At 40.4% G+C, this 12263-nt stretch overlaps 1 protein-coding gene across 3 annotated transcripts in view; it reads left to right on the plus strand.

Annotated features, from left to right (window-relative positions):
• The window catches only part of IPO8 (importin 8), a 71305-nt gene extending 60388 nt beyond the window's left edge, over positions 1-10917 (plus strand). For all 3 annotated transcript variants that reach the window (XM_077870573.1, XM_077870574.1, XM_077870575.1), the window contains 4 exons: positions 1404-1609; positions 6238-6441; positions 7076-7192; positions 8951-10917. In XM_077870573.1, coding sequence (XP_077726699.1) covers positions 1404-1609; positions 6238-6441; positions 7076-7192; positions 8951-9048 — 625 coding nt within the window. In that variant the 3' untranslated portion in view covers positions 9049-10917. The remainder of the gene's footprint in view (positions 1-1403; positions 1610-6237; positions 6442-7075; positions 7193-8950) is intronic.
• The last annotated feature ends 1346 nt before the right edge of the window (positions 10918-12263 follow it).

The following is a 12263-nucleotide window of genomic DNA, read 5'->3' on the forward strand; positions in this document are numbered from 1 at the left end:
TTTTGGATTTTACTCTACATTTCTGTTTCTGGAAAGTTGACTTTTAAAGGTATATAATAGCTTATAGAAGGATGATTTTCGGGACACCTGGGTAGCTTCTTAGGTTGAATGTCTGCCTTTGGCTCAGGTCATGATCCCAGGGTCCTGGTCCCTTGTTCAATGGGAGCCTGCTTCTCACTCTGCCTGCCCTCCTCCTTGTGCTCTCTTTCAGCCAAATAAAATCTTTAAAAAATGATTTTCATTTTTAAGAATTATATTTAGTGTATTGTTAACATAATTTTTAGAGAATTACAAATGTATTTCAGGAGTATAACCTGGAAAGAATGCAGGCTTGGAAAATTAGATATAGCCTGTCCCTACTCGTTTTTGACTTATGTGATAGCATTACTAAGCAAAAAAAATTAAGTGTCCATTGGGTTCCATGACTATTAAGTGTTTATGGGAATTGTCAAGTTTCTTTTTTTTTTTTTTTTTTAATTGTCAAGTTTCTAAGGAAAATTGCCAGTTCGGTAAAGATGTGTTGTCCCAGGATATTGAACTCTGTCCACCTAAGGGGAGCTTGTTCTTAAATGTGAGGTCAGAGAGAAGGATTATTCATTGTTAGCTCAGGTGCTGTGCTGGTGGGAGAGTTTGTCTTTATGTGAAGCACTCCTGGTTTTCGAACTTAGGCAAAGTGAGATGCCAAGTAGCAGGTACGTGCCCACCTTAAGAGACTCAACACCTATTCATGATTGTGTTATGCTAGAATTTCAGCTCTGACGATGGCTTCCTGGGAGGGTTATACCAAATATAGTCATCTTCTCGTTCTTAATAAACAACTTAAACAGAAAAAATTATATAATGTATACTGGTCAAACTTTTTTCCTTCAGAATCAAATTTCTCTTATCCTGTGTTAAAGCAGAGAACATTTGATGGATTTAGCTAGAGCCATCAAGTTAAGCCTGCTTATTACATACTGAATTTCTGAAGAGCTTTTGACAGGCACTTGGGCTTAGTGTACAGTATATGTGCTAAGAAACCTTATAGACTAATCTAATGCAGAAGGCAGAGTCTAAATTTTTCCTTTTCCCCATGGGGTAGGAATTTCATGCTGTCAAGTATAGGTATTCTTGCTTTAATAGAACTTGTTATGCCAAGCCCCAGATCTAGCACTAATATCAATCATAAATTGATATTAGAACAAGATTTACTATATTAATCACAGACTTCTGTAGCTCTTTGATGATGATAATTGGTCTATAAAACTTGATTTATGTAAGGATTTCATATGATACAAAATAAGGGATATCTCTGTATGGTTCTATTCACTGAACCCTAAAATATACCTTGGCCATTTTTTCTTGTAGTTTCTTCAATTGTCATCATTTCTCATGAACACTTTTTTTTCCTTTGTACTTTGTAGGCATCATGACCGGAAGATGTGTATAATAGGACTGAGTATCCTTTTGGAGTTGCAAAATCGACCTCCTGCAGTAGATGCTGTGGTGGGACAGATTGTGCCCTCAATTCTTTTCCTTTTCCTTGGCCTGAAGCAGGTCTGTGCTACCAGACAACTGGTGAACCGTGAAGATCGCTCAAAAGCAGAGAAGGCTGATATGGAAGAAAATGGTAAGGTCTTCTAATTGTAATGAATACTAGAATTTGATTTTGATTTGAGCATGATTTTTTTTTTAATTTTAGTCTATTTAGAGTCATTAAACAGTTACAGACTTTGGCTTGTTGCACATTTAACAAATATTTTGGGGTGGCTTTACATATCATGTGATATAAATTTAGATTTGTTCATTTTTTGACTTTTTTAAAAGATTTTATTTATTTGGGGCAGCCCCGGTGGCGCAGCGGTTTAGCGCTGCCTGCAGCCCGGGGTGTGATCCTGGAGATCCGGGATCAAGTCCCATGTCGGGCTTCCTACATAGAGCCTGCTTCTCCCTCTGCCTGTGTCTCTGCCTCTCTCTCGCTCTCTCTGAATAAATAAATAAATAAATAAATAAATAAATAAATAAATAAAATCTTTTTTTTTTTTTTAAGAGATTTTATTTATTTATTCATCAGAGACACAGAAAGAGAGGCAGAGACATAGGCAGAGGGAGGAGAAACAGGCTCCATGCAAGGAGCCCGATGTGGGACTTGATCCTGGGGATGTGGGACTTGATCCTGGGGATGTGAGGCTTGATCCTGGGAATCCGGGATCATGCCCTGAGCCAAAGGCAAATGCTCAACCACTGAGCCACCCACGTGTCCCATTTTTGGACATTTTTTCTTTTTTTTTTTTTTTTTTATTGGAGTTCAATTTGCCAACATATAGCATAACACCCAGTGCTCATCCCATCAAGTGCCCCCCTCAGTGCCCGCCAACCAGTCACCCCCACCCACCTCCCTTTCCACCACCCCTTGTTTGTTTCCCAGAGTTAGGAGTCTCTCATGTTCTGTCTCCCTTACTGATATTTCCCACTCATTTTTTCTCCTTTCCCCTTTATTCCCTTTCACTATTTTTTATATTCCCCAAATGAATGAGACCATATAATGTTTGTCCTTCTCCGATTGACTTATTTTACTCAGCATAATACCCTCCAGTTCCATCCACATTGAAGCACATGGTGGGTATTTGTCGTTTCTGATGGCTGAGTAATATTCCATTGTATACGTAGACCACATCTTCTTTATCCATTCATCTTTCGATGGACACCGAGGCTCCTTCCACAGTTTGGCTATTGTGGACATTGCTGCTATAAACATCGGGGTGCAGGTGTCCCGGCGTTTCACTGCATCTGTATCTTTGGGGTAAATCCCCAGCAGTGCAATTGCAGGGTCGTAGGGCAGGTCTATTTTTAACTCTTTGAGGAACCTCCACACAGTTTTCCAGAGTGGCTGCACCAGTTCACATTCCCACCAACAGTGCAGGAGGGTTTCCTTTTCTCCACATCCTCTCCAACATTTGTGGCTTCCCGCCTTGTTAATTTTCCCCATTCTCACTGGTGTGAGGTGGTATCTCTCTGTGGTTTTGATTTGTATTTCCCTGATGGCAAGTGAGGCAGAGCATTTTCTCATGTGCGTGTTGGCCATGTCTATGTCTTCCTCTGTGAGATTTCTGTTCATGTCTTTTGCCCATTCATGATTGGATTGTTTGTTTCTTTGGTGTTGAGTTTAATAGGTTCTTTATAGATCTTGGAAACTAGCCCTTTACCTGATATGTCATTTGCAAATATCTTCTCTCATTCTGTAGGTTGTCTTTGAGTTTTGTAGACTGTATCCTTCGCTGTGCAAAAGCTTCTTATCTTGATGAAGCCCCAATAGTTCATTTTTGCTTTTGTTTCTCTTGCCTGTGGATGTATCTTGCAAGAAGTTACTGTGGCCAAGTTCAAAAAAGGTGTTGCCTGTGTTTTCCTCTAGGATTTTGATGGAATCTCATCTCACGTTTAGATCTTTCATCCATTTTGAGTTTATTTTTGTGTATGGTGTAAGAGAATGATCTAGTTTCATTCTTCTGCATGTGGATGTCCAGTTTTCCCAACACCATTTATTGAAGAGACTGTCTTTTTTCCAGTGGATGGTCTTTCCTCCTTTGTTGAATATTAGTTGACCATAAAGTTGAGGGTCCACTTCTGGATGCTCTGTTGTGTTCCATGGATCTATGTGTCTGTTTTTGTGCCAGTACCACACTGTCTTGATGACCACAGCTTGGTAGTACAACCTGAAATCTAGCAGTGTAATGCCCCCAGCTATGGTTTTCTTTTTTAAAATTCCCTTGGCTATTTGGGGTCTTTTCTGATTCCACACAAATCTTAAGATAATTTGTTCCACCATTTTTGGACATTTAAATTAAATTTTTGAGCTTAATGAATTTCATTACACTCTAGGAAATACAAATACATTTGTAACAGAATCAAATGATTTTGACAATAAGTTAGCAACCAGTATTTCATTTTCTTGTTTGTGCCAACAGTCTCAATGGAGTCCCCAGCATGAATTAAATGAACCATTAGTTAAGAGCAGAAGTGTCACAATAGCAGATTAATAGAGAGTGCCCAATATGTTTTTCTTTAATGGTTCTTAATCAGAAATTGTAATTGAGAGATAGTTATGGTTTATACATTGATAAATTTAGAATGAAGTACACAAATAAAGGTTATTTGCTTAATGGAAAGTCAGAATAAGATTGTTAAGAGTCAAGGATATAAGTTCTTTATTTTATTTGAGGATACTGCCGAAAACTACTTACTTGGGCCCAGGAGGTAACATTAACCAACTCCAAATGGAATTTTTCCTCTTTGGGTTTGAAACAGACATTTCTTTAGAGGAGAAAAATCAGAACTTATTATAGAAAACATACTTCTTTATTTTTGATGCTAAATTCTATGGTTTTAGCAAATGTAGATTTAAAACATTTTGCATTTAACTGGCATCATCCTGGTTTGTTCGTGTACAAGGAATGGTACCCTTCGCTAACCCAGAGCACATCTTCTGATCTAATTTGTTTTTGTTTCTTAAATTTTCTTTTGAGAGAGAGGGAGAGCACACATGTGCATGCACATGAACTGAGGTGGGGGAAGAGCGGTGCAACAGAGGCATAGGGAGAATCTGAACCATGCCCAGTGCAGAGCTGGATGTGAGGGTCAGGCTCATGACCCTGAGATCGTGACCTGAGCCGAAATCAAGTCAGGGGCTTAACCAACTGAGCCACCCACGCACCTCTAATTTGTTTTTCTGAATATTATGTAGGACTTTTGCAGTAATGTTTATTAGAAGGGTTTTTTTTTTCCTAAGTGTAGGCCAACAATTACAGAATTCCTTTTTTTTTTTTCAGAGAGTTATAGTATTCTCTAATTTTTTGTTTTGTAAACTGTTGGTTTACTTTTTAAAGATTTTATTTATTTATTCATGAGAGACACACCTCTCTTAGGGGGAAGCAGGCTCTCTTAGGCAGCCTGATGTGGCACTTGATCCCAGGACCCCGTGATCACGACCTGAGCCACCCATGCACCCCTGAAAACTGTTGGTTTATTTTTATTTAAAGATTTTATTTATTCATAAGACACACACATACATACACACACAGAGGCAGAGACACAGGCAGAGGGAGAAGCAGGCTCCATGCAGGGAGCCCAATGTGGGACTCGATCCTGGGTGTCCAGGATCATGCCCTGGGCTGAAGGCAGGCGCTAAACCACTGAGCCACCCAGGGATCCCTAAACTACAACTAATATGACTTGAGAAAAAATTTTCTAGTACTTTCCCAAATTTTTCTTTTGAATTTCCACTGAAGTATAAAATGATTAATTAGGAAAGGTATTTCTTAATGTCTTTGTAATTGTACCTTTGTCATGTATGTATGATCAAAACTATGATTTCTTGCCTTATCCCTAAGACTACTTTGCAGTTTAATTCAGGTGCTTCAGTGTGGTATGCTTTATAGAACTATTTTTGGAATACTATTGCCTAGTTTGGGTTTTTCCCTCTTAGGTTGATTTTGTTATGCGTTTACTATCTTCTGGTTATTTACAGTACTGGGCTAACTGCTTATAACAGATCAGTACTGAAAATAGGAACAGAATCCATGATGATAATTCAGCTTTCAACTTTTCAATCCACTATTTTTTCTTTATATTTCTATAGTTTTCTGTTTCTCTTAGCAGAAATGGTCTCATCTGAGCACTTCTAAGCAGTTCATCATCAACTTAGGTAACTGTTAAGAGACCAAATTATCAGTGGGAGGTCATTGTTATTTAAAACACATGCAGGGCAGCCTGGGTGGCTCAGCAGTTTAGCGCCACCTTGGGCCCAGGCCATGATCCTGGAGACCCAGGATGGAGTCCCACATCGGGCTCCCTGCATGGAGCCTGCTTCTCCCTCTGCCTGTGTCTCTGCCCCTCTCTCTCTCTCTGTTTCTCATGAATAAATAAATAAAGTCTTAAAATAAAAAACAACCCACATGCATTGACTGCACAGTTGTCTTTTTTTTTTTGACAAAAAATTTGGGACTCTGATTAAATAGCATTTTTATATTAAAGAGTATGAGGCAGCCATTGCCAAATAGTAGTAATGTCCAGCAGACTTTAGATTTTAGGGATACTTGGAAATTGTTTTTAGTGAGAGTATAAAGTCATCTTCAACTTAGCAAACTATGATAAAGGTTTAGTTTTAGAATTTCATGTAAAAATAGGTGGTAGTTTTAACATTTTCAGAATGTTTTGTCCTTCTGTGTTTTCATTCCTCTTAAATAATTAATGGATTCACAGAGGAGATTTCAAGTGATGAAGAGGAGACAAATGTAACCGCCCAAGCGATGCAGTCAAATAATGGAAGAGGTGAAGATGAGGAGGAGGAGGATGATGACTGGGATGAAGAAGTATTGGAAGAAACTGCCCTTGAGGGATTCAGCACTCCACTTGACCTTGATAACAGTGTGGATGAATATCAATTTTTTACACAAGCTCTGCTAAGTATGTCTTTATTCCTTAAATCTTTAGATGTTTTCTCTAAACTCTATCTTCATTTCCTTCTGTTAGAAGTTGTTTTGGGATCTTCCCAGAATTGGTTTAGATGTTAAATTTGGTTTTAGTTGTACTGAGTTTGTGGTTAGCCGTCCAAATGGAGAAACCCGAGAGCTTAGGGGTTAGTTTTGCCTAAAAGTACCAATTTGAGTTCTTGGTGTGGGAGTAATGCTATAGCTGCAGGTATTGTGAGAATCTGGAGGGAAATGGCAGCACCTGAGTAGAGGTATTTGCCAAGATCTGGAATTTAGGGAGCACACTTAGTAAAACATAACTAAGGCGCAGGGGGGAAGAGATGGTGAAAGAGGCAGAGGACTGGGCAGAGCAGAGTTTTGCCATGTCTTGACCTTCCTCTGATAGCCCCACGTGGTTGGATATTTCTGAGTCGGGTACTCAGAAATAATCCTTTGCTGGAATAAGTTTTGCCACTTTGTGTTTGTTACGGTCTCGTACTCTTTGTCTCTACCTGTACGATGAAGTGATTGCAGACTTTGATCATGTCACTTCTGTTCTCTGAAACGATCATTGTCACTAGATTCTCTTTTTCTTCTCTTCTGTTCTCCGTGGCCCCCAAATGCAACAGCTGTGCAGAATCGTGATGCTGCCTGGTACCAACTACTCATGGCGCCACTCAGTGAGGACCAGAGGAGGGCGCTGCAGGAGGTGTACACCCTGGCGGAGCACCGGAGGACAGTAGCAGGTCAGCCAGCCAGATTTCTAGATCAGAGGGCATGTATTAGCGGGCCAGTAGTCAGCCTTGTGGCACCTAAAGACTGTTTTAAAAATTGTTAGAGGTCAACTTTGTAAGATAATAAGGAATTATTATTGTAGGATTTTTAAAAATTGTTTTTAATCACTCATGATAACTTAGCTCTGCAAAATCCTGTGCATTAATATGTGTCTTTTAGTGGTGCTGTTATTTAGGTACTTACCCTCTATTTTAGAGCCAAAGTTAAGACGTAAAGGTGGGGATGAGTCTTGGTGAGGGAGAGTTAATCAGTTGATCACCCATCTAAAGGTCTTAACCATAAACAGATAGACTAAAGGCCTTTCACAAGTTCTTGCAAGGAGCTTGTCTTCCCAGAAATGCAACACTCTTCATTTCTTTTTGCTGGGCTTTACATGTTGGGAGTTCTTGTCGATTTTCAGTTTTTGACCTGGAGAAATTATTTTGTGCAGACATTATTGTGGTCACTCCTAGAAAACAAATCATGGAGCAGGCACCTGTGATTTAGAGCCTAAGTTCTGCATAGACTTCAGTTGTCAGCCCTGCACAGTCTGTATCAGTCCCCCGGATATGAGAATTCTGGGCACTTCCAGCAGTCTCTGGATCTATGAAAATACAACTTTGAGACTTGTTTTCATTTTGCTTATTTTTACTGGAAGTTGAGTTAGGGGAGGTAAAGTTTTTGTGGGTTTTTTTTTTTTTTTTGGCAGTTTTTCTGGGATAGTAAACCTAACTACTTACTCACATAGCCCTGTTAAAGGCTAATGCTCAGGGACTTGCTGGCAAGATGGCTGAGTAGGAAGACCTCAAGCTCACCTCATCCTACTGATACAATTAGGTAACACTCACGTCAGAGTAAATGACCCAGAAAATGACTTGAAGACTGGCAGAACAAAGGAAAATCAGTAACATAAGAAACAAGTGTAGGTGCGGGTGTGAAGAAAAAAGGAACATTCGTACACTGTTGACGGGAATGCAAATTGGTGCAGCCACTGTGGCAAACAGTGTGGGGGTTCCTCAGGAAGCTACAAATAGAGCTACCATATGATCCAGTGATTGTACTACTGGTATTTACCCAAACAATACAAAAACACTAATTTGAAGAGACGCATGTATCCCTATGTTTACTGCAGCATTATTTATAGTAGCGAAATTGTTGGAGCAGCCTAGATGTCTATTGATAGATGAATGGATAGAGAAGATGACATGTGTATATATACAATGGAATATTATTCAGCTATAAATAAGAATGAAATCCTGTCATGTGCCACAGTATGGATGGATCTAGAGAGTAAAGTGCTAAGTAAAATAAGCCAGTCAGAGTATGACAAATACCATATGATTTCACTTATATGTGGAATTTAAGAAACAAATTAACAAAGGGGGGAAAAAAAGACCAACAAAAAACAGACTCTTAACTATTGAGAATGGATATGGTTTCCAGAGGAGAGCTGGGTGGGGGATGTGGGAAGTAGGTGAAGGGGATTAAGTACACTTATCTTGATGAACATTGAGTAATATATGGAAGTGTTGAATCACTGTACTGTACACCTGAAACGAATATAACACTATTTGTGAACTACACTAGAATTAAAACAAGTCTACTGCTCATTTGGGCAGAATAATATCATGAGTCATGTTCCTTCACAATGCTAAGTATAAAGAACTCTAGCTCATTTGAGGTTATTTCTAACTTTGTCACCTTAAATACTCTTTTCCCCCCCTCGCTAGAGGCAAAGAAGAAGATTGAACAACAGGGAGGCTTCACGTTTGAAAACAAAGGAGTCCTCTCTGCATTTAACTTTGGGACTGTGCCTGGCAACAACTGAAAGAGGGAAGTCAGCCTACCAAATGTCATCCCACATTGTACTTACTTCACCAAGGGGATGTGAAGGTCGCGGGGAGGAAAAGAGTGGGCTGCTCTTCAGCACCCACCTGCTGTGCCCATTAACTCGGGCATCAGGCAGCACTTTTATCCACTCCCTCTTCCCCTTTGACCTTTCTCACCCCGAAATATAGATTCTAAGCAGCTACTGTAATGTATGAAATTAAAAGAAGACATCATCAGTGAGCAGAAAAGGACAAATCCTATTCTCCAAAGGATGAATGACCAAGGTGGTTTTAGAGGATTGAATCGAATTGCACGTCTCAGGTTTCCGCCATGCAGAATCAATGGGGTTATGGGATAACAGTGCCTTCTGTTGTACAGGAATTATCTGAAAAATTTTTTTGGAGTGCATTGCAATTTTTTTTAAAGCATAAAACATATTTCTAGATATAATGTAAACTTTGGCTATATGTTGACTTATTCTGCATTTTACCATGTGAATTTACTGTTAGGCAGTTAGCTACAAGTCACTCTGGTTTCAAAAACATCCCTGCTCTCCTCGCTCCTCCTGCTGCAGGGAGCTGGCTTCAGGGGTTGGAAAATATGCACTGGCTCTGGGTTTTCATCAGATGTTTTGTGGCTTTCCTAATAAGTGTCTTAGTCCCTCTTCCATCATATTTTTGAGCCCTAAGAGAGGTGGTATTTCTTTTGGAGTCAGCAAATATGAATATAAATTTCATTTATAACCTTGTAAGTGCAAGACTCCAAGGTCTCTTGGCAGCAAGTGGCAGGAACTCTTTAGTTACTGGAATTAACAGTAAGCCCGAGTATATTCTGAATCATGTACTTAATTATGTAATGAATTGATAATTATACTAAAGCACATTGAACTTCTCTGAGAAAGGTGCTGCCTAAGCACGTGCTCTTGGGGCTTGCATTTTTAACGTACCATTCCAAGCTATGTTGGACCTAGGTCCAAAACATTTTCTAACAAAATCTTTTTATCTAGGATAAAGACCCAAATGAATTTAACTTCTACTTCTCACACGTCTGAATTTTCTCCTACCTAACTCATTCTAGTCTTTATTTTAGCTAAGTTCAGCTTGTTACTTTTTTCACGGGGTGGGCTCTTGGTCAGCTGCACTCTTAGATGGTAATGATGCCTACAGGAAATATTGCAGATGGAGCTTATGGCTGTTTTTCTGAACAAATTCAAGACTGAAATATGGATCATAGTGTTTTCATACAGTAAGGTGAAAGTGTATTTTCAAAACGATGTATTACTGGATGTGATACAGTTTTCCATTTTGTGAAATGTCTGCAGCTTACAGTTCCCCTCAGTGACTGGAGAAATTTTCTCCAGGTGTTTCCTATATCACTATCCCTTGTTAATATTAACTCTTTTTAGAAGTTTAGGTTATTTAAGTAGTTTTTACAGAAGTAGCCTAAGAAGCCATGAGTTTCAGAGTTAAATGATCCCTCCCTTTCCTCTGTCCCTGAGGCATTGATAGTGAATGTGCCAGCTGGCAGAAGAGAAAGATGGCACGGGGTGGGGGGTGCATTTTAGATATCTTAAGCTTTGAAACTCTTCTTGTTCTCCCCATGTCCAAAACGGTTTATTTTAACATAAATAATATGCCTTCACACTGGATTGTAAAAGGCATGTGATTTTATTTTTGTGAGGTATTGTCTTCTGCAGTATTAAAGGGAAAGAGATGTTAATGTGTATCATCCTATCTTGTTTTTGAAGCCAGGGTAGTTGTATAATTTTGTTACCAGCAGTGCTAACCTGAATGTGATCTGGTTACCTTGGAAATGCAGGAACTTATATGAATGTACTGTAAAATAAAACACAGACTGATTCCCAGGATTCTGAACCCCTCTGTGTGGAATGTTTTCTAACATGTGGAGGTACTTTCAGCAAGTGTTAAAAATCCAACAGTGTGTTTTCGATTTGGGGAGAGGTAGAGCAAGGTAGCTGCTGGCTTGGGAGGGTAATGGGTTCATCAGGAGCAGCTAGAGTGGGGAGTGGCTGGGAGCTAAAGCCTATCTATCTCATAAACCATGGTGTCCCAGTGAGAAGGATAGAAGCTCTGAAAAGGCAAAGGTCAGTAAGCCACATCAGGACCTTGAAGGAAAATTAAAAAGGCGTTGGAGATTAGGCAAGTCAAATTTGAGAGGAATGGGGACTCCCAGGGAAGATGGCAGGATAGAAGGAGCCTTAGCTCACCTACTCCTGTGGCTATGCCTAGATAAAACCCACACCAGTGTGAACAACTGCGAAAAGCTGACGACTGGCAGAAGAGACTCTCCACTGCTACGGGTAGAGAGAGGTCACTTCAGAGAGGGTAGGAAGGGTAAGATGCAGTTGGAAACCACACTGCCTTCTAAGGTGACCATGGAGGGGAGGGGCACCTCAGGCATGGCTAGAGGAGACTGGCAGACCTCCACACCAGGCACTAAGCATGGGGGCCCTGCAAGGGGAAGGCTAATCCCCGAACATTTGCCTTTGAAAACCAGAGGGACTTCAAGTTTTTACAAAGTCAATGGGGCTCAACATTGGGAACTTTAAAAATCAGCAGGCTCAGCTCAGAGAGCAAGAGGACGAGAGGACCTCAGGTTGGGACTCAGTTGAGTTCCCACCCTTTAAGAGGATAGCAAACAACCCCACTGAGATACGGCTTAGAAGCAGCAGTTTAAAAAAATGCCCAGGGTGTACAGAAAGATAGATTTACTAATTTCAGGACCTGTGCTGGAGGGGCAGGGATCTTTAGGAGATTTCTCAAGAACAAAAGAGGTGGCCGGGCACCATTTCTAGTCTAGATAACATGCACGCATACCTGTAGGAACCAGTGCAGCATGAACACTCTCCACCTAGCTTTGCTAACAAGTGCACCCTGCCAACTTACACTCAGAAGTCCATCCAAGACAGTGCCATAAGCTTGGTAGTATGAAAACATCCCCAATAGGGGCCAGCACCAACCTAAAATGAATTCTGCCCTGAGGAGAGGGGTAAAACAAAACCACACATACCAGTCCAAATGTGATGGTAGCAGTGGCTGTGGGCAGACATCTGACTTCAGGCCCTGCCCACTAGTGAACATCTCTCAGGAGACAACATAGGGAGAGTGCCCTGAGTTAGATGCTACTACAGCTCTGGCAAATGCCTGGTCTGACCCAACTCGGGGTAGTCCCAGACTGGTCCGTTAATAACAC

This window comes from Canis aureus, chromosome 25 (assembly GCF_053574225.1).
Source record: "Canis aureus isolate CA01 chromosome 25, VMU_Caureus_v.1.0, whole genome shotgun sequence".
In the NCBI taxonomy this organism is placed as follows: Eukaryota; Metazoa; Chordata; class Mammalia; order Carnivora; family Canidae; genus Canis; species Canis aureus.